A 24,379-nucleotide genomic window follows, 5' to 3' on the forward strand; every position below is an offset into this window, starting at 1 on the left:
TTGTTAGAACTTGCTGTTGTTTTAATATTTTAAACTGACAGCATTTGAAAACCAACTTGAAAGCTAAAATTTAAATTCACCTGCCTTTCTGTGCCTTAGGCTATGAAATAGATTCAGACAAACAGCCAACTACAAACAATGTCATGTAGGACTTCGTAATATAAAGCTCATAGTGAGATCACAGCAAATAGAAGTTTACATTAGGAAGCCTACGCAGACACAAAGATCTTCACAACACGGAGGTATTTTGTTAAAAACATTCTCCTTCCAATGCCTGAATGATGTGGCAATACTCTCCACACCTACATAGCATTGGTGTCAACTGCAAGAAGGCTGGCTTCACAGGCAAAGCCAAGCAGACTGCATAAGTTCTGCATTACATGGTTTATTGCCTATTTTCCCTCTGCAACACTATTCATAGCCAGAGGCATAGAGCAGCAGGTGACTTGGAGCTTTAATTTCCAAGTTTTCTCTCAAAGACAACTAGCAGCTGATTACAATATTGATGCTGGTGGTGTGATTCTGGAATTTCACCAGCACTGCTCAGCAGAACATGGCTGCTACAAAAGATTTGCCATTGGAAAGGCTCTACAAGTCAGGCTTCCCTCTGAAGGTCATGCAGAAAGCCGTGTCTCAGACTCCCAGCCACAAACTGATGAAGGTCTGTGTTAAAATGAATCCATTTCTTGCTCTCCCTCCCCCTCTATTCTGTCTAGGAAGCTGTCCTAGAAGTTCACTTGTCTGATGCGTAAGCAATTCCCTCAAACTTCTCTGTTCAAGAGAAGGTTTATTCATTACATCCATTTGTCCTTCTGCTAGCTCTATCTTGTTGCTTAAAAAGCTTTTTTTCTCTGATGTTAACACTATTCATGTATTAGTAGAAAACAGATACTCTTCCTGCTTTTGTTTTGATAAATATGCCAAACAATTCAATCTCTTCTCACAAAACAACCTCACTCCACTATCTTGATCATCCTAAAAGCTATTTCTGTACCTTTTCATTTTTTTCAAACTCAGGTGACCAGAAATACACCATAACCATCACAGCTGGTCAAATGAGTAGAATGACCCATAACAGGCTTAAAAGGAGCTCAGCTGAACAATTCTCTCAAAAGGAGAGGGGTGAGGTAGTCCATCTTTTCCTCCACTTGCTGATTATGGGTAAACCTGAGAAGGGGGTTTAAATTGAAGGATAGACTATGTGCTGTGATTTGGGATTAGTGCAGATTACTTGTGTCCCTTGGAAGTATTCATTAGTTACACTTTTATATTACTTAGATAACCCTTGCCTCTCTCTGCTTCCCATTCATCCATACAAAGCAAATATGGTGCATTACTATTTATTCTTTATATAGTGTTATAAAGAAAAGTTGATTCATTTTATGACACAGAGCTTGAGATATTTAGATTCTGTTTGCTTTTCTTAGATTTGTGTGATCATGCTGCTTGCTTCTCTGCTTTTAGTATGGTTATTAATGTTCTAAAGGTTTTGTTACATTCTGTTTACATTCATTCATTCAAACTTTAAAACGCATCCTGAAGAGAATTGTTTATCAAAACAGTGTTTTGTGTTTCTAAAAAATGTAACTTCTCTCCTAAAAAAAAAATCCCAAAACTAACAACCAAATTTCATAGAAGCAAAACAGAGGAAAGAGATTAGGCAAAAAAAGATATCTTTTAAAATCTGTTATAAAAGCTACTTCTGAGGGTCTTCATTTCTGGTTACCTAACAAGATGCCATTAGACTTTTTTTTTTATTTAGCAGTGCTAAAGGGCACCGCTCAAAATTATTTAAATTGTAGTTCTGAGCACTCAGCTACTCTGAAAATCAGGCCCTATATGGGTCAAGTTGGTCATTTCCTCTGAATGAACACTTAAGAAAACATTGGCTTTAAGCTGGTTGGTTCAGACTATGAATCCACCCTGGCAGAGATGGGAACAGAACTCGGGTTTTCTGACTGACTGATCAAATGACTCGACTGTGCTATCACCAAGAAAGAGAGTTTAAAGAATGACTCTGAAAGGTTATTTTCACTGAATTGCTGAGTACATAAAGTGTGTTGAAAGAAAGGGTAAAACTTCTTGAAAGGGTTTAGAAATGGTTATATTTATAATCTGTTGTGGTAGGATTTTCAAGTCCAGTGTTCAGTGAAGCTAGACTGACAAATTTATTATAGTTATAAGGCTGAGAAACCTATTAGAAGAAATATAATAGAAGGTACATTTTTGTGAAGCTTTAATAGGAACTGAAACAATTCAACAAAAGACTAAATTTGGTAAGGGGGGAAAAGTCATTTATTAAATCTTTCTAAAAAGATTGACTGACCATTCTTTAAAAAGAGTGGGTTTTTTGTAAAAAATGAAAAGCTCAACCTTCATAACAACAATCTAGTAAAAGGGCCTAGCAGAAACTGGCTTCTTGTGCAAGTTCAGTTATTTTTATTGTCAATAAATGTTGGTGTTATGCAATAAGTGAAGCATTGTTGCCTCCCTAATTTCTCTCAGGGACTGAAGAAACTCATAAAAGCATTCAAAATCTAAACCGAAATAAAAAATAGAACACTCCTGCTCAGGTTTGTATGGCAAAAACCAGAGACAGAAACTATGGTCTGAGAATTCAGCTCATAAGGAAACTGTGCCAGAACTGTGAAGGTGGTGTTATTTCTTCTACCTCTGCTTACAGTAAAAGTCAAGCTATTAATATCAGGCATCTTGACAGTCACATAAATGCATATATTAAAATTCAAAGTACTTTTTGCTTCTGTAGATGTATCATCATTACAGAATAAGACAATTTTAATGTAAGACCAGATGGCAATAGCATTACTTAATTACAGTGGATAAAAGTTATAGGCTGACTTGTATACCCAGTGCAAACAGACTAAAACTGAAGATGGTGTCTATCATCGTCCCAGAGCAAGAGCGGACACAAAGTTAAATAGTCTAGTCTGTTCAAAGTGGTGTGGGAAAGTTGTTTAAATAACCAAGAGTACCTGCATGTGATTGGATTCACATGAACATTAGCAGGCACTGACTTGTTCCTCAGTAAACTTGCTACAGTTTCAAATAGGAATCTCAAATCAGGCCAAAGCTGACAGGCTTTCTGTCCGCATGGCAGGCAAGATCAGTCTTGAGGAACACCAGTGAACCTCCACTAGGGTGTGATAGACATAAGCTGTGGTTGGTTTTGAAGCAGATGATCAGACAGTGATCAGGTACATAATTATAGGTACTAATCTGAGGAAGCTAGTTTCTCAAAGCTCCCTATATAGCCTGTAGAGAAAGACACCTCTGGTCCTTCAGAGCAACTCCAAATGCTAAGCCTCATGCCCTACATCACTGTCAAGGAGAGCTTATCTCTCTGCAGTGATTAGGGAGGGAGCCGAGGAGAATCAGCCTTCTCATGTATAAATCATTTGATGTGACTATCTCACTTAAGAGTCCAAAGGTGTATTTCTGTCCCTCTTGTTCACATGCATCCTCTTGTTGCTCTCAGGAGGAGTATGTTCTCAGTGCGCAAAGGAAGAAAGATGTAGTCTACCTGGGTAAGTGAAGTGCTGCTTCTAAGATCAAAGCTAAGCATCCCCGTTTGACGTACTTCAAACAGGAACTGAGAATGGTGGTTCTCCAAGAGTTTGTTTTTATTGGGTTTCCTGTGTTCAGTTTAGGGAAAACAGACAACAGGAGTTGTTTGAAATAAAGCTGTAATTTACTATCCTAACACGCTGAGAAGCAATTAGATTCAAGCTAATTACCGTAAATAGTTTTTATAATTACTTGTAAAACATTCTACTACCTGTACTTCTGTTAAAGTCAGTTGAGGCCTGTAGATATTTATTTTTTTAAAAAAAGAAGGCTTAATGTTACTACTTAAGGGCCAAACTGTTTTCTTGAAATCTTCAAAAAGAAGTAGCTATGCCATAGAAACTACTGATGGAAAGCACCTGTTAGGGCATGTATCCCCTTGATGATACTGAATGGGCGTATCAGTAAACTGTCTCAAGTATTGTCTAGGCTAGTTTATATTTCACAGCTATATCTACTACTACCTGGAAAAAGACTGTTCCAGAACCTGAAAGGATCTTTCTCAAAAAAGAAGAGAAAAAAAAATCAAATAATTGGCAGCTGAATACTGATTTTCTTAGCTTTGTCCTATTTATCAGGTTTTTATCTCTACTTGAAGCATAAAGAAAATATTCTCTTCCTTATATTCTTCTACCACAACCATTATTTTTTTTCTTTGACGTTGGACAGAGTTTGGCCTGGCCTGATCCACGGTTTTATACCGCACTTTCACAGGCACGCAAACCGGTTGGAGTTCCACCACCTCTGTGCCCTCACGCTCACAGCTGTCAGTTCTTCCTCTTCCCACAGGTCTCCCAACTCTGGTTCTGAGCTTGACCCAACTGTCTTTAGTTTGGACAACTATTTTTGCCCTGGCTGATGGGTGCTCAGCCTATCCTGGTCTGTTGTTTGGGTTCTGGTTCACCTGAAACAGGTCTCCTGATGTCTGGGGGCAATTCCAACAAGCACGCAGACTGTTCACATTAGCTTGTCTAAGCATACGGTAACGCATTGGCAATTTTCTTTCAACAAAGCGTGACTTCCACAGGTGTACCAGTCTTTCCCACACTGAATACACACCTATTTAGCTGCCAAATAACAAAATGCGAATAAAGGAACGTGTTGTTGGGTTGTCCTACCATTTAGGAGCTTCATCTTGGCTCTAATCTTACTACCACAGAGAAGCCAACTATTTGTAACCCTGAACAGAGAATGGTATGGGACCTGCCAACAGTAAGGTCGAGAGCAAGTCCCTGCATATTGGAATGTGAGGGTAAAGAGGAACTAGAAGTCCATTTTTGCACTTTCTAGGTTTGATGCTTTATTAGCTTGCTCCTGTGCTGGGAGGACATTTCCCTGCACGCCTTTGCCTTTTTAGCTTGCCTGTAACTTAAAGCAGCTTTGCACAGGGCTTGTGCAGTTGACTGGAATGTTGCTGACCACTTCTGCAGCTGATAGGAAAAACTGCCAGAAGCCGAGGTGATGGCCACAAGCTGCTCTGAATGGGATTTCATGTCTCTTAGACTGTCCCATAGGCCTCGTATATTTTACCAATGGTATCACTTAAGAAATGTTTATGAACAGATAGACTTTGGACCTCCAGGTGGGTATTAAGCTACCATAGCAGTAGAGGTGTACCTCCAAAAGGTAAGTAAAGAAAGAAGAGGAAAGCAAAGCAATTAGAAAAAAACTAAAATATATGCAGTTTTTAAAAAAAGTTTTGAAGTGGTTTCGTATAAAAAAAATTCTTTTCTTTTTGTTTTCCCTTTGAAATACTCCTGTTTTAAAATCCCAATACATAAAACCATTCCATTTTTTAAAAACTGACATATGGCAAAAATTGGTACCAGTAAATAAAAGCACATAAAGCTAAATCGTGCCATTCTAAATGTTAGTAAAAATGACAAAATAAAATACTAGCTACATAAACTACGCACAGGTGTGTAGCATATTACAAGCAAAAAACATATCTTGCAATTATAAGCCTACAGTATTTATTTCACTTGTCTGTAATTACATTTTATACATGTTTGTTTAGTAATATCAATCCAAGACATCATTTTGAGGATATAATTAACTGCATGTTAGAACAGAATGTGTTTGACTGTTTTGGTGTGTTGCAAGATATGGAAGCCTTTGTTAGCTGTGTTTAAGTGCCACCTAGTGTTACAATGCACCAGTTTCGCTCAGAAACCCTTCTAAATTTTCAGAGTAAAACCAAATTGCAGGGTTAAGAAAAACCTAGGGTCACAATGCCCACGTTTCAGTGCTCACAGTAAGTCCTTAATCCATATTTAGGCACTCATTTAGTACACAATCTCATGCATAACACTTCTACTGCAGACTGTGACCAAGCAACAGAGAGACTACTCTGGTGTTGAAGTGTACACTCACTCATCTTAGCACAACTGGGCAGTAAATACAGATCTCAGGGTCTCACTTGCAGGTATCCAGTTTTTCAAATTTTTATACCAGTGACCCAACAGTAAATTCACATAAAGATAGAAGTATCTAATGAAGACACAGTATCTGGGGGAAAAAAGGCTTCTTATAAAAACTATTAAATGTTTGGGTTTTTTCTGTAAGAAAGATGCACAATATAACCAGAAACCAGGGCGGGGGGACCACACACGACACACATATAACAATAGAGCATGGTACAATTAGGTGCCAGTGCATTAAGATATGCAAGAGAATGCCTTTCCCCATGTAAGTGACTCCTATCTATAAAGCCCTGTTTCTGCAATAACCCTCACTGACTTCATGGTGGGCGCTTCGCGGATACAAGGAACCACCTATTCAAAACACGCTGCTATCGCGGATTTCTGGCTGTTACTAGCAGTCATCTTTTTTTTTTTTTTAATAAGTTTAAAGCTTATATTCTTGACAAATTTGGAACTGATCTAGGTTAGGTTGCTCTTCTAATGAAGAAAGAACATTAATACTGGAAAACTAAATGCAGAGTTTATAGCTCATTAGCTATGAACTTACAGAGTGTTTCATCCACTGTCACATAAAGCAGTCATTAAGAAATTATGGTTTCCATCCTGTCTCTGTTTCCGCAACACTGAACAATGGATAGGATCTGTAGCTTAACTAAAATGCTCTTTGCATTCTCTCCGCAAATGGCGTATATAATGGTTTATGTAAACCAAACTTCAATTTGTCTCTATTCTTTCTGAAATTCATTAAATGCTACGAGAAAGAAAGATCACCGCCATTACAGAGAACTGGTATAGCTCAAAGTAGAATATGCAAAACAGACTTTCTGTTAAATTTAGTGAGACCGTAACCATTAGCTTTTCACACCATTAGAAATGAGGACAGACTCCTATTTCTCTGTATCATTTATTGGAAAGTCTTGCCTTTAAATCAAAATGGTAAAAAAAATTAAAAATAAGATTTTAAGTACTATTTATCCTGACTGCTGCAATAAGTGGGGGTAAGTTGACAAGTCTATTAAAGCACTTTTATTTAATTATATGTCATGAAAAGAATTAATATGAGTTTGTTGCAGAAATATAAAATCAGAGAATGGAAAAAAAATTAGAAAACAGCTGAAGAACCACAAGAAGAAACTTTTCATCAGCAGTAAGAAAGGCTCATGACGAGACATCTTCAACCGTAGGATCAGAGAATGTTTAGAAAGAAAACAGGGAAGACAAGCTCTTTCAGAACAGTTTTTAGAAATCACCTGCAGCTGTAAACGTGCATAAATCTATCAGGCAACAATAAAAAAAAATTAAGAAAAATGAACTTTCAGCTGTATTTGGCCTAGAATTGTTTGGTTTATGTTTTCTGCGAAGGACAAAACATTCACAAAAAAAGTGGATTGTGCATTTTTAAAAGTACATTTTGATGAAAGTTTGACTATAAAGGACAAGAGTCAGCCTCAGTAACCCCTCAGCTTTGAGGCCTGGAAGAAGTTCAGCTCTCTGTTTTACAGAGGGCAAGATCACACCGCAGGGTTTGGTAAATGCATGTGGAGAAAGAACCTGGCTGGCATTCACAACGCACTTCCCGTGCCAAAAACGGAATGCTGTGCTTTGTGCAGTAAAGTAACGACTGGCTTCAAATGTAAGTCCACCTCACTAGAGAACATGAAGGCAAGGGGGTGAGCTGTCTCTGGAAGGAGCGATAACAGGCAATGCTAACCCTCAGCAACACCTCAACCTCACTCGGAGCGGGTTCATTCTTCCTCAGTGTCATTTGGGCTGCAAAGCCTAAAAAGTTTGTCCAAACTATTGCCAAGTCTGCCGTGCCTGTGCGTAGGGGAAGGGGGTGGCTCAGGCGATGGGTTTCACCGCGGACAGTGCCTGAAACGCGGCCGCTCCACCCGCCATTGCCCGCCACCGCCCCTCAGGCGTAACGGTCACTGCAGGAGACCGCCCTCCCGCCGCGGCCCGCCCGCCGGCAATGATTGGGCCCTGCCTCCTCTCGCTCCTCCAATCGCAGTGGCAAACGCGGATCTCGACCTCGCCTGATACCGCCTACCGAGGCGCGACGGGGCCAATCAGCGCCTGCGGCTAGGCTCCACCTTTCCGGCCGTCTCCATGGCAGCGGGAGGGGGGGGTAAAGGCGTCGCGGAGACCATGGTGGGTGGTTGCTTTCCTTTTCGAAGCCGGCAACGCTAAAGGTAAACTAGGTCTCCGTACTTATTTACTTTGTTTCCTGCCTTCTCCTCCCTCATTCCTACAGAATGGTGCATTCCGGCGGGCTCGTGGATCCTCATCCCCCCCCGCCCCCCGTTCCCAATGGTAGGGCTAAGGGCGGCTCCTGGGTGCCCCTTCGCGCGCGCCGGCGGCGGCGGCCGGCCCGCTCCCGCCTTTTCGAGGGGTGCCGGCCTGAGGGGGCAGCGCCCGCCCCCGCTGCCTCCTGCCGCCCCTCAGCGCCCCCCAAGGGCTTCTGACGAGACGGGGGTGAGCGTGGGGCTGCTGGGGGGGCCCTGCCTGCAGCGGCCCAGCCCGGCTCGCCTCACGCCTTGGCAGCCGCCCAGGGAAGCCGCGTGTGGGGCGCTTGCCCCGTGGTGCTACGGGCGGAGGGTGCTCGCACTGGGTGCTGCTTTATCGCCGCTGTTTGTAAGCTAGGCTCCCCTAAAGAAAAGAGGTGCGGGCGGCTGCGCTCGCCGTGCTTCAGTTTCTCCTGTTGCCTGGTGAGCAGAGGTCTCGCCTGGTCTCGCAGAGAGCATGAAGTTCTCTGGCTGAGGGAAAGAGCGCAGAGGGGACGTGCTCCTTATTAAACGAAGGGGAAGCGTTAGCAGTAGCCCAGTTGCATGGAAGTGTTTTTCAGAGCGTGGGGAAACATGCGTCCCTAGAAAATGGGCTCTGCTGAAGTTAAGAGTGCACACGTAAATAACTTGCTTCAAAGTTACATGTGAATCTCTTGAGAGACAGGAGGCCTATCCTGATGTTCTCATATTGATGAGATCTTTTTGTTCTCCCACCTTTCAACACTGTGAACATGTAATGGGTTCTTTTGTTTAATATTACTTAATGTGACAACGGTGCAGTCACCTCTGAGGGGAAAAAATATTAGACTGTAAAACACTTCCAGCCCTCTGAAAAGTGCTGTAAGATCTTGATTTGCATGCAGTGGGCAGTTGATTTCCTTCATATCTAAAAAAAAAAAAAAAAAAAAAAAAGGTAAGAAGTAAACAATTTAAGCTGTGTATTCCATCATGTACTGTGTTACAGTACTGGAGAGCTGAGCTCAAGAAATTTTCACTTAATTTTTCAAGCACTCAAAAATTAAACTGGTTTAGTAGCTTAAGTTACTTAGTTTAATTATGCCTGTACTTAAACATAGATTGCTGTGAACAGGGCACTGTATCTGTGAGAGGTAGTTATAAATGATGTTTACAAGTACAACTTTGTGTTCAGAGTAACATGACAAAAGCCAGAAATCACTAATGTGAACAGTAATACCCAAATTATGCAAGCATGTAGTTTGCGTGTGTGGTTGTAAGCAGCTGAAACTTGAGAAAACTTAATGCTAAATCTGAAACTTGAAAGTCAAATTTTAGTTCTTGTGAATGATTAGAATATAGTAAGATTTTCCCAAAACATACTGTGAACATTAGTAGTGTGCATGTATTCAAAGCACAATGTAACAATGTCTTGCGGCAGGTTTTGCATAGATAGCTGGTATATAAATACCATGTGTGCAACTTTTTAACATGGAATTGTTTAATACTGAAAAGTGTATGTTCATATATGTCTTTGGAAGACTTTAATTTCACTTGGTTTTCCTTTTGTAGAGTGATGAAACTGGGGCAAACAACTGAAAATGTCATCCTATTTGGCTCAGGAGGTTCACCTTGCCAGAAGACATGAAGAGATGTAAGTAATTGTTTCGGTGCTGTGGCCTGCCTCACAGCAGTTTGTGTTGTGGTCTTGCGAGACCTCCCTCACTGCACATGACCATCCTGTGAACAGTGAATCCGAGCTCTGTACAGAGCACATGTGGTATTTCAACAAGGGGTTGGTGTTCCAGGAGGTGGCACTCTTCCTTCATGAACTATTGGAATTCGCTTGCCGCTAAGGGTATTTAGGTTGATGAGGTTTTTCACTTCCAATGGTGGTCCTGGTTTAAGATCTCCATTGTTAACCATTGTCACCGTTAAATTCCTGTTTGGGGAAGGTAATTGGATTCTCTCACTCTACGCCTCAATTATAGAACTACTTCTTTGTTCCCCTGTAAACTCAGATTGTGAAGCAAATACAGTAATGATTCAGAAAAATCTGCTTTTCTTGTAACAACTAGTACTTGCCAATGAGCAAGAGTAGCACTGATCAAGTCACCCCAACCCACCCTGTCTTTCCTGTTCTGGGAGATGCAGTGCTTCTAAGCACCTTAGCTTATGAGGACTGCTGGTTGCAATGTTATAGCTTCATACAAGCACAGCAGGTGGTGTCTGCCTGTACCTTTTCCCTCCCCCAGCACACCCACCCTACAGCCGGCTTAATTAGCCCCATAGTTTTGAGAAAACTGGGTAAGGTAAAAAGGTTATTTTCTAGCTCCTGAGCAAAATGTTCTACCCACTTAGCAAAATGTTTTCCTTTGTAGACTGTCTCAGAGATCAGAGCTGCTACAGCAGATGGAGACTTATCTAGGAGACAAAAAGACTAAAAAGACATGGCAAACTCAAGCAGCTGATGCAGCTCATAAAAGGAATGCAGCACTTTTAAATGTAAGTTTCTGCAACTACCAGGAACCGCATTGAAATGTCATGGTTATGTAGCTTAGAGAATTAAAAAAAAGTGTTTGCTCTATAGTTATCATTTGAATTCTCCTATATACAGTTCCCTCTTCTGGAACTTGACCAAAAGTATTAAATGACAAGTCTTTATTATCTGATGGCATCACTACCTGTTTCCCATGCCCTTCTTGTATGAGCCTCGTGGTGGCAGCTGCTACTATCTTTTTTTTTTTTTTTTTTTTTAAAGTACATGTAGAGATTCAACACATGGTATTACATGTCTGCCTAAGAGAACTTAAGAGTCTGACAAGACTCACAGTACCTCTACACTTTGATTCAAGATACAGAGGTATATTTGGAAATAGGGGCTGACCAGCCTATAATGCTTTTAGCCCAGGGTAGGAACTATTCTCCTGCTGTGGTTGTGTGAAGTTGTGGAAAAAGTTCTCACTTTAATGTTTTTCTTTAAAGAGGTGTAGAGTGACTTCAGGAATCTTACTTGCAAGTCTATAAAAGCAGTGTTTGGTGTTTTTGGCTCTTCCTAGTGGTGGTACTGTTAATAATGTTAATAGCTGTTCTACATAGCTGTTGTCATATTTAGGTAAGATTTGTGTTTCCTAGGTAAATTCAGCAGACGTTTGAGAATGGGCAACTAAAAAGATCTAGGTTTGTTGGCAGGGACTGGAATGCTAAAACCTCTTCTGGAACCCCTAGCTTAGGCATCTGAGTTTGAAGAGATTGCACTTGACCACTGACACGAGCATGCATTTGAAAAATGTTTGTCTGTCATTCAGGGAACAGCAGAAAACTGTACCTCTTGTGCATTTTCTTTAAACTCTTACTTATTAAAGGGTCCATGTTGCCTGTATTGTGTTTATTGAAACAGTAAGTTTTACTCTAGAAAATTACAAGATTAATTAGCGTCACCAAAAATTTTTTGTTTCTTCATGCAGAGTCTGGTTAAGATTTAAAATGTTCACATTTCAGGTGGGTAAAATTCTATTGCAGGCCCTCTTTGTATTTAAATGGAAGTTGTATTTAGGGACTGGCAGACAAGGCAGAACAGTTAATCAGGGATGCCTTCTTAACTGTACTGTGACAAGGAAGATTTTTCAACTTGGACTCTGGTAAACTGGTGTATTCTGGGGTGGGGCAATCAAATCCCTCTGTATGGGGTATAGATAAGTTCACATGCTTCAGCTGGAGGCTGGGGAGAAGTGGATGGTTTGTTTATTTTTTTCTATAGTTCATACTCCATTGATTTAGTAATTTCAGCCATTATGACTCCCATTTTCAATATACATTTTATAATAGATTTTTATTTCATAAATATAGTTTTTTATAAATTATTTGTGTTTTATAAATGCAGTCTCATTTTATATATACAGGCAAACATAATAAATGCAGAATATATTTCTGCATGCTGAAAGCTTGTTGTATTGGAAATGTTAACAATAGCTCAGACATATACAGAGTGTAAATATTTTTGCAGTTAAACAGATATTTGCCATCTTCTGTCACATCCTCAAAATTGTTCCTTTCAAGTGTCAAAAATGTTGGTGTTTGTACGGAAAAAAAGCAAAAACATATGTATCAAAACAAATTCTGTTGCAGGATAAAGTAGCATAAATCAGTTTAAATCTATTAATTTTATACTAGTTTTAACAGGCATGCACTCCTGCAGATGCTTTCTGATAACAGAAGAAAACAGGAAAAAAAATCTATGCAGAATAATATATGAGAAGCTTGAAAACAAGACTGATTAATGTGCCAGCTTCAGAATATTGTTCCTGATACCAGGCACTGTACATTTCACAGTTACCATGTGGAGAGTTGTTGATTTGGCCTACTCAAAAATACATGGACATGATGAAGTGTTATTTTTTTATTTGCATTTCTGGTTTTCTGCATGTAAGCAAAATCAGTTGTTTTCAGTATGTGATCATAGCAAAAGACATTTTTCTTTCTCTGTGCTAGTTGATATTTATGCACAGAAAAGCATTTCAAAATTAATTTGTTTTCTAATCAGTAGGAAGCAAGGAAATAAACATTTTTTTAAATTGAAATTTTAACATTATAAGCACTTGTTCAGCATTTTAGCATAATTATCAGAGTATTTTCCTTGATGTCTTTAGAGGGAGACTGCAGATTAAGGAAATCTGTATCATTTGGTACTTATATAACATTGTCATAATAAAAGCAGAAACTAGACTAGCATTTATAATCTAATTTATGACATTTGTCAGTAATATTTCTTGTGTTTAGAAATGTATATTACTGTGCAGCAGCTTATCACATGAAATAGGAAATAAAAGAACATGCTGTATAGTAATTAGTGTTGGGAAGGTAATTTAGACTAAATTTCCTTTCCTTCACAGGCATGTAATTCTAGAATTATTTAAGTGGGATTCTGCCAGACTGATATCAATATAAGTGACAGCTGAATTTGGTCCCCTAAAAGTGATGCATGTGTCATGCACTCCATTTTACCTCTGGGGAAGGGTCTTGAATTGTTTTTGTTCCAGTCCTTGTGGTTTTAGGGGAAGCATTGTAAGATGCTCTCTTTTTTCAGTACTGTGGCATACTAGATTTGCTGTTTTTTCCAAAGAAGTTTATACTGCTGATGTATTTATTTTTATATTGATGACAGGGATTTCTTTTTCATACAAAGCTTACCAGTTGTATAGACACACAAGAAGTGCCATCTAATCTTTTGGTAGTTCCAGTTATTTTCTAAAGCATACTACACCTTCCAGCAAAAATTTCTTTCACTGTCTGTCATTAAATCAGTATTCTGAATGACAATAGACTGCACAACATACAAACTAGGGTGAGCAACAAAAAGACACATCCAATATCTAGGCTATGCCAAAGTGACCTTCTCTACTAAACATATATGCACAACTGCTGTCTCCTTTCTTGCCTGAAAGACACTCATTTCCTATCACCATAAACATTCCAATGACTTAGCCGGTTATATAAAGAAATAATGATCTTGACTGATACTCTTCCTTCCTGTGAAAATTTCCACAGGAATTAGGAAGAAGGAATCAGAAAGGAGGAAAATCCGGTGGAAGAATACGAAGTGAACATTACTGATGGATCCTTCTTTTCAGTATGGCGACAACTTCTCCAGACTTGGTCTGAGCCATACTGATAGGAGATGCATTCAGTGTATCTAAGTACATGCAACAGAGACATTCCTTCCTTAGGTTACTTAAGTCTGTGTTGTCCTCTGTTATTTTGACATTGTGACTTCAAATGGCTTCCATCTTTGCTCATATTCCCCCTTTATGTTTATCCCATGTTAGTCTTTTCTCACCTGAAAAGAGGCAGCCACGTGCTACTTCCGAGGATTTGGACAAATCTGAGACTTAGTTTGCTCTTTCTCAGACATCCTTTAGCTTTCTACAAGGGTATGCATTTTGCTGTACAAAAGGGAGAACAGTTCTGCTTGGATTAGGTTTGTAGTTATGTACAAGAGAATATAGTCATGCTGTAAAAGGAATTAATGAATAAAATAAGATCAACACTGTAAATTGAATGAACTGAGTGTATCTGTATCACTAAGTTGAACTTCAACTAACAGTAAGGCTGTTTTTTTGCTTTTGTTAATCATACTCTACTGAATTTGAGTCATATTTTTCAAATGAAACTTGAGTTGAGCACTGTTTACTTATTGATGTATTCAGATTGGCTATTATTCAATACGAGTAATCATGTTTGGTCTCTCTTGTGGATATGCTCCTCCAGAATCTCACTCTTCTTTTCAGCGGCAGTGGTGGTGAATATTTGGGAAGTCCCTTTGGGGAATTTCCTCTCTCATTTAGTTTTTCTGTTGTACTCTTCACACCCGCTCTCTGCTCCCAACTCTGCCATCTGCTATACTTTCTTTCCCCCTCCACTCTGTTCAGCTTTGGCTTCTTCACACCCCACTCCCACGTCCCTTTCTGTCTCTCTTCATCTGCCCACCACTCAATCTCTTCAATGTTTGGGTATGGAACTAAGCCCACAAGAATGGGTCAGAACTTTAAAGGGGGAGGGCGGTTACTTTGGGGGGGATGTTTTGATTTGTTTGTTGCTGCTGTTTTTTGGTTGTTTCTTTTTTAAAAAAATTATTTAGGCCTTTGTGAATCCAGCACACATCCACTGGACAAGCAGAAACCCAAATACTGATTTTTTTGTAAGAAAGCTATGTGAGGTGCATTGTCATCCAAGTTTGTCTGGTGAACAGCTTGCTGCAGCTCTACATTTTGGTGCACATGTTATGCATGCATATTAGCAAGTCATCTTTGTCTTGAGGAGTAAAGATCTTGCACATAATTTGCCTAGTTACTTTACAGTTACAGTAGCTAGAATACATACTTCAGTCTTCATGCAGCACAGAGAAAACCATTCTGTTCCCCTCTATTTTCTTAAGTTTTATAGAACAGAATTTATCTGTAATTTACCCTAGTGTTTGGGAAGAATAACGGTGTTTTACAGCAACAGTCTTATGTGGTCATGAAATCTATTCTTGTATCAAAAAGGTACAGCAAACATATTTAGAAACTGTAGGATGTTAGTCTTACAAGTTGGATTTCAGAATGACTAAACAGAAAGATTTGAACTTCAGTGTTATTATTTGAATGCTCTTTAGCTGTAATGGGTTTATTTAGTTAGTTTAAATGTCTTTATGTGAGTGTGCATTTTCCTTTTAAAATTGCCAGTGTTTGTTTTTAAAATATACTTTGCCTGTGTTTTAGGATATAGAAGCAGCAGAAAAAAAGCTGCAAGAAAGAGTGTATTTACTTCCACATCCTGATACTGTTAAGTTAGAAGTAAGTCCTCAAACTCTGTCTTTTCATTTGCTGTTTACCAAATATTTTGCTTTTTTTCCCCCTGAAGCATGTTCTTAAAGTGAAAATAATTGATTTTAAAATCCAGTGACTGGTATAGCCAAAGGCCTGTGTACTGTGTAGCAAGCTGAACCTAAATTCTGGGGCAAGGTCCCTAGATTCTGGAGCATTCTGGTGGAAAAATTTAGCAGCTTTCAGATCTATACAAACTTCTATTTAAAAATGAAGTCAAATATAAAAATGAATATTGTGAATATCAGAAGATTACTGTGTTTATTATGTCAGAGCTATTTAGTTTGTTTTATATGGTCATCCCGTTTTCAGTTTGCCACAGATTGCCATCTTTACGTTTCAGGGTCAGCAGTTTATCAGCATGAACAGAGAAATCTTCACTTCTCAGAGTTATTCTATGGTTGTACGGGAGCTTATGAAAAGTACTGCGACAGCAGGAACACTCCATTTTTACTTTTCCACCTGTAGTCCCTAAAACATTATTTAAAAATTTTGAACAGCAAGTTACTATGAGACCTAAATATTATCCTGATAGAACATAACAAGTTCAGTTCCCTAGTCTCAAGAGTGTTTTATCAGTATTATGCAGCGATGAATGAATGATGAGGGCAGAAACAGTCCTGGGAACAGGAATTGGAGCACAGCTCTCCCTGCTGCAAACTAAACATCTTAACCACAAGGCCACCGAGTCAGGTTCCCACCTGTGTTTCTTGCACCAGTGGTTTCTCAGTTCTTTGTTGTATGGTGGCTTAGTTTCCACAGGCATAGTAGCATGGAGTGTCCCGCACTAGTTGGTGCGCTATGGTGCTGTCAAAGGAGGGGAAAGGTATAGATTTTAGCACTGTCAGCCTGTGAAGAGAGGTGTATTGTACATTAGTTTCACACCTGCTGGGCAAGTGTTGTAATGCTTAGGCTATAACTTAAATGAGAGGCATCACTTCTTATTCTGGTTACTCTTAAAAGTTTTTGTCTGTCATTGCATTTTGTAAATAGCCTACTCTTATCACTGTTGCAGGGTGCACATCGAGTATGCCCATTCAGTGATTTTTATTTTTTTATTTTTTTAGAAATTTTTAGGCAAAAGGGTACATTTTTTCCTAGATACCTGTACATCTTGAATGATGCTAAGAAAGATGCCAAGCTACTAATATTGAACCTATTTTGACTGTGTTCAGAAGTAGTTTTAGACTCCTTGAGGACTTTCAAGGCACCGCTAGAGTTGTTTGGATCAGTTTTGGACTGCTTCTCCCTCTGTCCTGTGTTAGGTGTTAAGCTGCTGGCGATACGGAGACCGAAGTCCGCACAAATTGGACAATTGAGAACAATTGCTTATGGCTGCAGAGATGTCTACACTCTGCAGCAGTGGTTGAATTTTAGAGAGAAGAGAGTTACTATTTGAAGAAGATCCTATTTCAGCCTTTCTTTTAATTCTAGAGAAGAGTGCTATAAATAGTGAAAAAGAAAACTTTCTTTCATGGTACAAAATTCTTGTGTGTGCTTTGTTCCAAAACACTTCTGAGCATATTTCACTCAGCCATATATGTGTCTGTATTAATATACTTTGAAAGTTATGGCTATAATGGATCCCCAGCTTGCTAAGTCGGAGTAGTTTTGTGTGACAGCACATATGCTTGTCAAAAAAGATTCTTTGAGTAAATCTGTTGAAGAAAATATTTTTGTAAATCTGCAAGAGCCATAGTTATATCTGAGTTACATGTAAGGATCAAAATGATTAGCCAGGAATCTAATACTCTGCAGGGAGATGTTCAGTTTTGTGGTACGCTTCTTCTACATTATATACTTAAACAAGTAAAGAAAGAAAGGCTCGATACATGTGTACCATAAATGTTTTCTACTACAAAATTACTTTTTTTCAAATGAACATCAAGGTCTGAAAATACTTGCATTGATAGATGGATTAAAATGTTGCCTTAATACAGCTCTTTGATCACATTATTTTGTGGAAAAAAATGATACATGACACTTAACATTTTCTTCAAATTCCTACAAACAACAAAGTCATCCTTAGGATACCAACACAAAGATGATGAATGGTATGTCCATTCCACAGATAAAAAAAGTTAAATTTATTACTCAGATGCACAGGGTAATGCAGAGAAAGGGTTAGATAATCCACAGTGGTCTTCCTAGACCACAGGGTAAGTATACAGCTTTTTTTTTCTTTTTTTATTTGTGATCCAAATACTGGAGCCGATTACTTCATCAGTGATTTATCATGTCTAAAATTTTACTCAAATATTTTGAACTACATTACTGCAAACTTTTCTAGGGTAACCAATTTACATAGCACTTTTTGTTTATAACATTAAACATTTTTTTTTCCACTTCAAAATGAAATTCCACTAATGTACATACTTAAATATAGAAGCTGCTTTTGGAAAAGTTTGTTATCACGGAAAATATTTTATTAAAGGTACTGTGAGGGTCTAAACTAATCTGTTGCTTACCACAAGAGGGCACATTCAGTCACTTCACAGTTCATGCTGCAGAATGAAATCTTTCCAGGCTGGTATTTTGTATCATACAAGAGATTTGAAATTTCATGTGTAAGTACGTTGTTCTTTTCTGAATTGCTTCACTCATAAGGCAATATTTAACAATGCATTGCATATCTATATTGTTTTTAAATGGGCTGACACAGATTTTGAAATTAAGTTGATTTTTTCTTATATCTTTCTCAGACTCTCTATTGGGCATCAATAAAAGAATCTCTTCCCAAGTGGGAACAGTTTCTTTTAGGAAGAGCGGAAGTTCCTATTGGTTTTAAGAAAACGAAAACTACAAAACAGAACATAAACTACCCAGAAGAAGATTCACAAAAATAAACACTGTAGTTTGATTTTGTTTTGTAATTTATGGCTTCAGCAGACAAGATCATCCAGATCAGGCAACAGAATATCATGCCATTAAATTTCAATGTAAATTAACTATATTGGATAATTTGCTTCCATTGTTGCATTGCATACAACTCTTTATTCTATATTAGAGAAGCAATCCTCAAAGGGGCTTTTAGGATCAAAAGTGAGAAACACTGGTGTATAGAAACCCACAAAGGCAATTGCTTTTTCGGTATGAGAAGAGTTTTAGGTTATTTTTAATCCTCTGCATCTACATATAAGTGTGATAAGTAAAGACAGATTCATGCATTATCACTGCAGTCATCTGTGCTGTATGCCTCTGTGGATGAGGGAGAAAGGAGGAATTTACCGTGAAGAGGAAAGGCAGGTTGTTTGTATCAGACAGAGTAGCCTTGGTTTAGCACCAGGAATCTATCTGAAAACCATCATGAGAGCAGTTGTAGAAGGAACACCTTGAATTTCTGCATCTTATTTTCCTTGAGTTTTGTCATGGCCACTTTCACTGCTTCTACACCTCACTCCAGTAACCACTGCTTCTTTTCCCAACCTCCTGCTGCCTACTTTATATTTCCTGTCGAATGGGTGGGTAAAGACAAGAAAAAGTAAACAAATCTCTAGGGTTTTTTGCTACTTCTAGGCTGCTCTTAATGGTATTTTCTTTCTGTTAACATAATCTACAAGTGAGAACTTTTGCTTAGGCATGAAAAGTTTGAAAGAAGCAAACTGAAAGGTAGCTGGCAGTGGCTGTCTAAGAACCAAGCATATATAGAAGTTGAGATAATGTTTTCATTTTCAGCCATTGAACAGCTCCTCAGCTTCCTCCTACAGAGGTGAAGTATCAGTGAGTTTTGTTTGTACGGTGGGCTAACTCGGTATGAAAATTTCACTGCTCTAGTGCAGTGCTTTTTGAAACATCAGTTCAGTGGAAGATCCTTCCAGGTGTGTGACTTGCCCTGCAGAAATTTAATCCTTCCTAAGCAAAGGAAGCTTAGGAAAAAAAAAAAAAAAATTATTTTTTTTTTTTTAAATTAAGAACCTGGACTTGAGTCAATGTATTGTTAAAATTTAATCTCATATGCAACAACATACTTCCACCCCCATCCTGAAAGTAGGAGAAGAAAATTTTACCTCTGCAAGTGTTTGAGGATACGAAAATGTAATGATTACAAATTTTGCTAGGCTACTAGTGAACTGATCTATGCATCTCCATGCTACATAGAGATACGCCTAGTATCAAAAAAAATTTATATCTCTATGTAGCATGAAGAATCACTGACACAAACTCAAAACCTAAGCTGCGGTATAAAATTGTTGTATGTTTTCAATGGGAATATTAAGAGTTCATTTAAAACTTTTCCTATTGAAGCGTCCATTAAACTGATAAGTTTTTACAGAAACTGCCATCTTAGAAATATCCTGTTGAGTGGGTGTTGGTGTTTGTAACAATAACGTTGTTTTCATAATATGTGATGGCAGATTAGCACGCTTCTCTGCAGTGTTGTTAACAGTTGTAATTAAGGAATAAACAGTAAAGGGTGTCAGTCCGATGACAATTTCATCTATAGTGTCACAATACAAAATGTCACAAAATATTAGAACTGTTATATAACTACAAAAATATCAAATTAGGCTTTCATCTTACAAGCAAAGAGCTTAAAAAAAAAAAAAAAAACAAACCTGGCATAGAGACCACTGCAATTTTATACCTACTCAGTGTTCTGTCACAAAGACAACTTGGTAATATTTTCTTCTGTAAGATCACAATGTGGTTCTCAATCTCATTTAGCGGGAATGTGTATGGATCTTAGAATTGTAGAGCTCACATTTAAAAAGCAAATAATTGGAACCAGTTGAGCAGACAAGAAGGGAAAAGCTATTACACATGATGCCCAGAATGAAGGGACGGGTGAGCAGTTAGTTGCTAAGAAAGACTAGGATTCATCCTGGTCTTTGCATCCAAAGGGAAATCACTTAAACTAAAATCTGGGCCCCTAAGTACTTTATATGTGTGAATAATCTGGGTCTTTATCTCTTTGGACTCTGCCTAAACACTGGGACACAATGCAGATGCTCACTATCTCCTTGTCCCTTTTGATTTCCCGTGGAAAGAAAGTGAAGTGTGTGGACTACCAGGGCATGGCAGCTGGATGGGTGAGGATTTTGTAGCAGTGCTGTGAAAGGCACCTGCAAGCAGTGTTAGTGTACTTTTTGTGCTGCAGTTAACTGCTCAGATACTGTGTTTCTGATTATTTTGTTGTTGTTACTGGGCAAAGAGATTAATATTAAAATGAAATTATCTTCTTTTCGAAGAAGGAAATTACTTTTTTTTTTTCCCTGCAGCATAGCTTTAAAAGCAATAGGACAACTAGTGCATGGAAAACTATATAGGAACATGTCCAGAAAAGGAAAAAACGAAGAGAAACATTTAAAGCAGGAATGTGTATAGGTGACTGCTCTCAGAGACAAGGGCCTTCATGTTGGCCTGTGGTCTGATATGAATAAATGCACTTGCATATGAGACTGAAACAGCACAGCAGTAGGGGCAGGGAGGCACACAGCAGGGCTGTTAAGGTACAGGAGCGAGTGTTTCCTGATTTGGCACAGACCTTGGGACAAGCAGTGGCAGGGAACATAATTGTGTGGCGTCTCCTAGGTTGCCACTTGCCTTTCTATAGATACAAAATTGAGAAAGCAAATGTTAGTTAAACTGAAGTGTGTTTAAAAGAAAATTTAAAAAATCCCCAAAACTGATTGATACAGATACGGTTTAATATCGGCTTTAAACGAGATCTTGAATGGGTATTCTTCACCGAGTCAAGGCTGTTACTTCAAATATATTGATTCTATGTAGTTATACCCCATCTTATCCCAAGCTTTCATATATATATAAATATAAAATATATATTTTATATATATTACATTATATATATCTTATGTAATTTCCTACCCATCTTGGGTAATTCCCCCCCCTCCCAGAAGACAGCCCATTAGTCTGCATTCTTGACTTGCTCCTCACCCTTTTGTGCTAAAATTTATGTATACATAAACTGCAATGGTCCTAAGAGCCTGTTGCTTCTTGTCCTTTTCTGGTGGGTGGGGGAAGGCAATTGAGAGAAGAGCGGTAAGGAAAACCAAAGGTTTCGCCTGTTTGTAAGTTAATCTTTGAGTATCTTGCAAGAAGAAATAATTAATCATCCTTTTTTAGGTTTATGCACAGATGAGTAACCACAGTACTAACCCAGGAGCACAGCCTGTTCATCCATCTTGTCACCTCTACCATCACATTCCCGAGCTTTTTACTTTCTCAGTTATTCTGGCTGTGGGGGCAGTAGCAGAAGGCATGTTAGTTTTCCCTAGGATAAGAAATTTCTTACTCCGCAGAATCTTTCTCAAGCCTATTAATTTCATTTGAGAGTACATACAAAATAATAAGATGGTTTAGACACCTTATTTGACACTTACTATGGTATCCTCTTGACTGTATTTGTTCAGGGTCATGTTTTCAATAGAAGTTGGGAGCTAGATTTTAGGCTGAGCATATAGTTCTTCATTTCTGTCTTTTTCATTCACATAGAGCAGGTCAGTGATGTAGATGCTCAGTTTGAGCCTGTTGGTACTGAAAAATAAGAAAACCAAATTTTAAATGGAATGTACTTTTAGAGGTTACATCTGAAAGAAAACATTATTTACGCCATAATGGTAATTTTCATAATATTTTAATAATTGTGTTCAGATACAACTTGACCTTAAATATCACCCCAAATGCAAGCTGTTTTAACATATTTGTAATGCTAAGGTCTTCATTACTGTAATATTCTGTTTGCTCAAGGATTATAATCCATGAATAGAATATGTTACATTTGAAATAAAGCTTTGATCCTGTAGTCATGGCCTCTTGGATTTCAGTGTTATATTGCAGGTACGAGTTGGATGTAAATTGGTGCTTGCTGTAGCCAAGTGTGTGGACAGCGAGTACACCAGTGATAAATACTTTGCTTAGGTGTGGTGGTTTTTTACCTCAGTTTTCCTCTGACGTTGATCTGAAATATTAATCTGCTGAGTGAAGATTAGAATCTCGGAAGTTTACTGCTGCAAAATCCAAATGTAATGAATCCCAGATCGATTATTTGCACTCTTTCTATTGTTTCACAATAACTGTGTGCTAAATTACTTCAGATACATGGTTACTAGCAAGATAGGGATAGAAATACTTAAACTCTTGCAAAGGAGACAGGTGGGGGAAAAAAAACGGCTCTCTAGTGCGTCCTCCTGCTGTGTGAAGTTCTTTGTCTTTGCCATAAATAGGGTGAGTTAATTTGGGAACTTGCTACTCCTTTTAAACACAGCTGAAACAGCTCTTGAAAATGCACCGTGTTCGTAGCCTTCCAGTTGTATCTTTTTCATTCGAGTTACTTTGCATACGTTTGTTTTTAACGCATACGGATAGGAAGTATGCTCACTTCTTCCCATAAGTTTTATCACTAGTGATGATGATCTTAAAAATAAATGTGTGGTGTTCTTTCTCCTTACTCTCAGTCGTATCACCTACCAGAAAGCCCTAATAGGCAACAAAATAGTGTGAGACGGTATTTACATCACACTTTTGAAACAGATTCAAGCAGAGCCAGCTGCCGTAAGATTATTTTACAAATATATTGCAAATTAATAAAAGGAAAATTTTGCCGTCCTGTAGGTAAATTACAGTCTCCTTGACTAATTACATAGCTTGAAGCCGCAGCAAATTAGTACCTGCCTCACAGCGGTGTCGGGAAACGTAATTTTGGTTTCCAGACTTGCATTTCTTTACCCAGTTAGTTTGTATGTGTTCCCAATAGCTTCATTCACGGTGCTCTAACTGTTGCTCAATAAAAGCTTCCGGAGGATAATTTGCTTAAGCGAACCCCATGCCTGCAGCTTTGTTAAGCGCGATCTAACCTGCGCGCTGCCCCCACAGCTGGCCGCGGCTGCGCTCCCCTCCGCTCCCGGGCTTTGCGGAGCCTGCCCGGGGGCTTGGGCTGCGCCGAGCCGAGTGAAGAAAGCCCAAGCCAAGCGGCAGGGTGAAAGGGAGAAAGCGGGGGGGGGAGAGCATTTCTCTGTCGTTTCCTAGTGGGAAATGAGAGAGCCCTGGACGCGGGGAAGGTCTGATGGGAGGGCAGCCGGGCGGCGGTCCGTCGTTCCGGGGCTGCGCATCGTCAGGAACGGGGCGCTGAGAAAGGGAACGAGAGGCACCGTGTGCGTGTCCTCTCTCACTTAACGGCGCCGAGATTGCCAGGGAAGCTCTGGGCAGCGGGTTTGATTCCTTGGAAACGTTCGTAATAATAACCGTAACGGTGGAAAGCATATCCGTAAATCCGTGGGGGAAACGTTTGTGTACGTAAACGAAACCGTCGCATCCCCCCGTCATCTGTGAACGGTGTTTAGAGTGAGCTTAAACAACTGCAGCCGCTTTGCACTGTTTCTCGGTCGTTTCTTTTTATTAAGTTTCCGGGTACACTTGGCTTTTTCCTCTATAATCAGCTTTCTTTTGCTGGATTCATTCAGTGGTGCGATAATCCAATGTTGGTAATATCTCAATTCATTAACATAATGAATCAGAAGGAAGAGGCTGATTATAAATCAGAAAGCTTCTATTTATGTGAAATATCTTGGCAACTGGCAGCAGTGAGGAAGACAGTAGAAGGAGTATCAGACAGTTAGCGGGACTTTGGGAACGCGATGGCAGGAGGTCTCGGGTGCTCTCTGTGCGATTTAAACGCCTGAGCCCTTCGAAGGACGACCGTGCCCTTCGCGGCGAGGCAGCGGCGCTGATTTGGGGAGACAGTATTTGGCTCAGGCGGCCTCGGTCTTCCAGGGGGTTCAAAGCGCCCAACCCCGTTGTGTCTGGGCGA

General features: G+C 39.2%; 1 protein-coding gene across 4 annotated transcripts; it reads left to right on the forward strand.

Annotated features, from left to right (window-relative positions):
- Nucleotides 1-8,105: 8,105 nt before the first annotated feature.
- On the forward strand, nucleotides 8,106-22,375 carry CZH3orf14 (chromosome Z C3orf14 homolog). Of its 4 annotated transcripts, none has more exons than XM_052778699.1 (5): nucleotides 8,106-8,200; nucleotides 9,821-9,902; nucleotides 10,630-10,753; nucleotides 15,508-15,582; nucleotides 18,315-22,375. In XM_052778699.1, exons 2-5 carry the CDS (start codon nucleotides 9,850-9,852, stop codon nucleotides 18,456-18,458), a joined length of 396 nt encoding a protein of 131 aa, XP_052634659.1. In that variant the 5' UTR covers nucleotides 8,106-8,200; nucleotides 9,821-9,849; the 3' UTR covers nucleotides 18,459-22,375. The 4 variants fall into 4 exon arrangements, with proteins under 4 accessions (XP_052634659.1, XP_052634661.1, XP_052634660.1 ...); XM_052778701.1 differs by lacking the exon at nucleotides 8,106-8,200 and adding an exon at nucleotides 8,346-8,483; XM_052778700.1 differs by lacking the exon at nucleotides 8,106-8,200 and adding an exon at nucleotides 8,496-8,716.
- The last annotated feature ends 2,004 nt before the right edge of the window (nucleotides 22,376-24,379 follow it).

Source organism: Harpia harpyja, chromosome Z (genome assembly GCF_026419915.1).
Source record: "Harpia harpyja isolate bHarHar1 chromosome Z, bHarHar1 primary haplotype, whole genome shotgun sequence".
Classification (NCBI taxonomy): Eukaryota; Metazoa; Chordata; class Aves; order Accipitriformes; family Accipitridae; genus Harpia; species Harpia harpyja.

Bases quoted from the DNA above. Each gene is read 5' to 3' on its own strand.
- CZH3orf14 (XM_052778699.1), top strand. From the start codon at position 9,850: ATGTCATCCTATTTGGCTCAGGAGGTTCACCTTGCCAGAAGACATGAA. The intron at 10,754-15,507 runs GTAAGTTTCTGC...CCTGTGTTTTAG, and splicing joins GGAATGCAGCACTTTTAAAT to GATATAGAAGCAGCAGAAAA. The intron at 15,583-18,314 runs GTAAGTCCTCAA...TATCTTTCTCAG, and splicing joins CTGATACTGTTAAGTTAGAA to ACTCTCTATTGGGCATCAAT.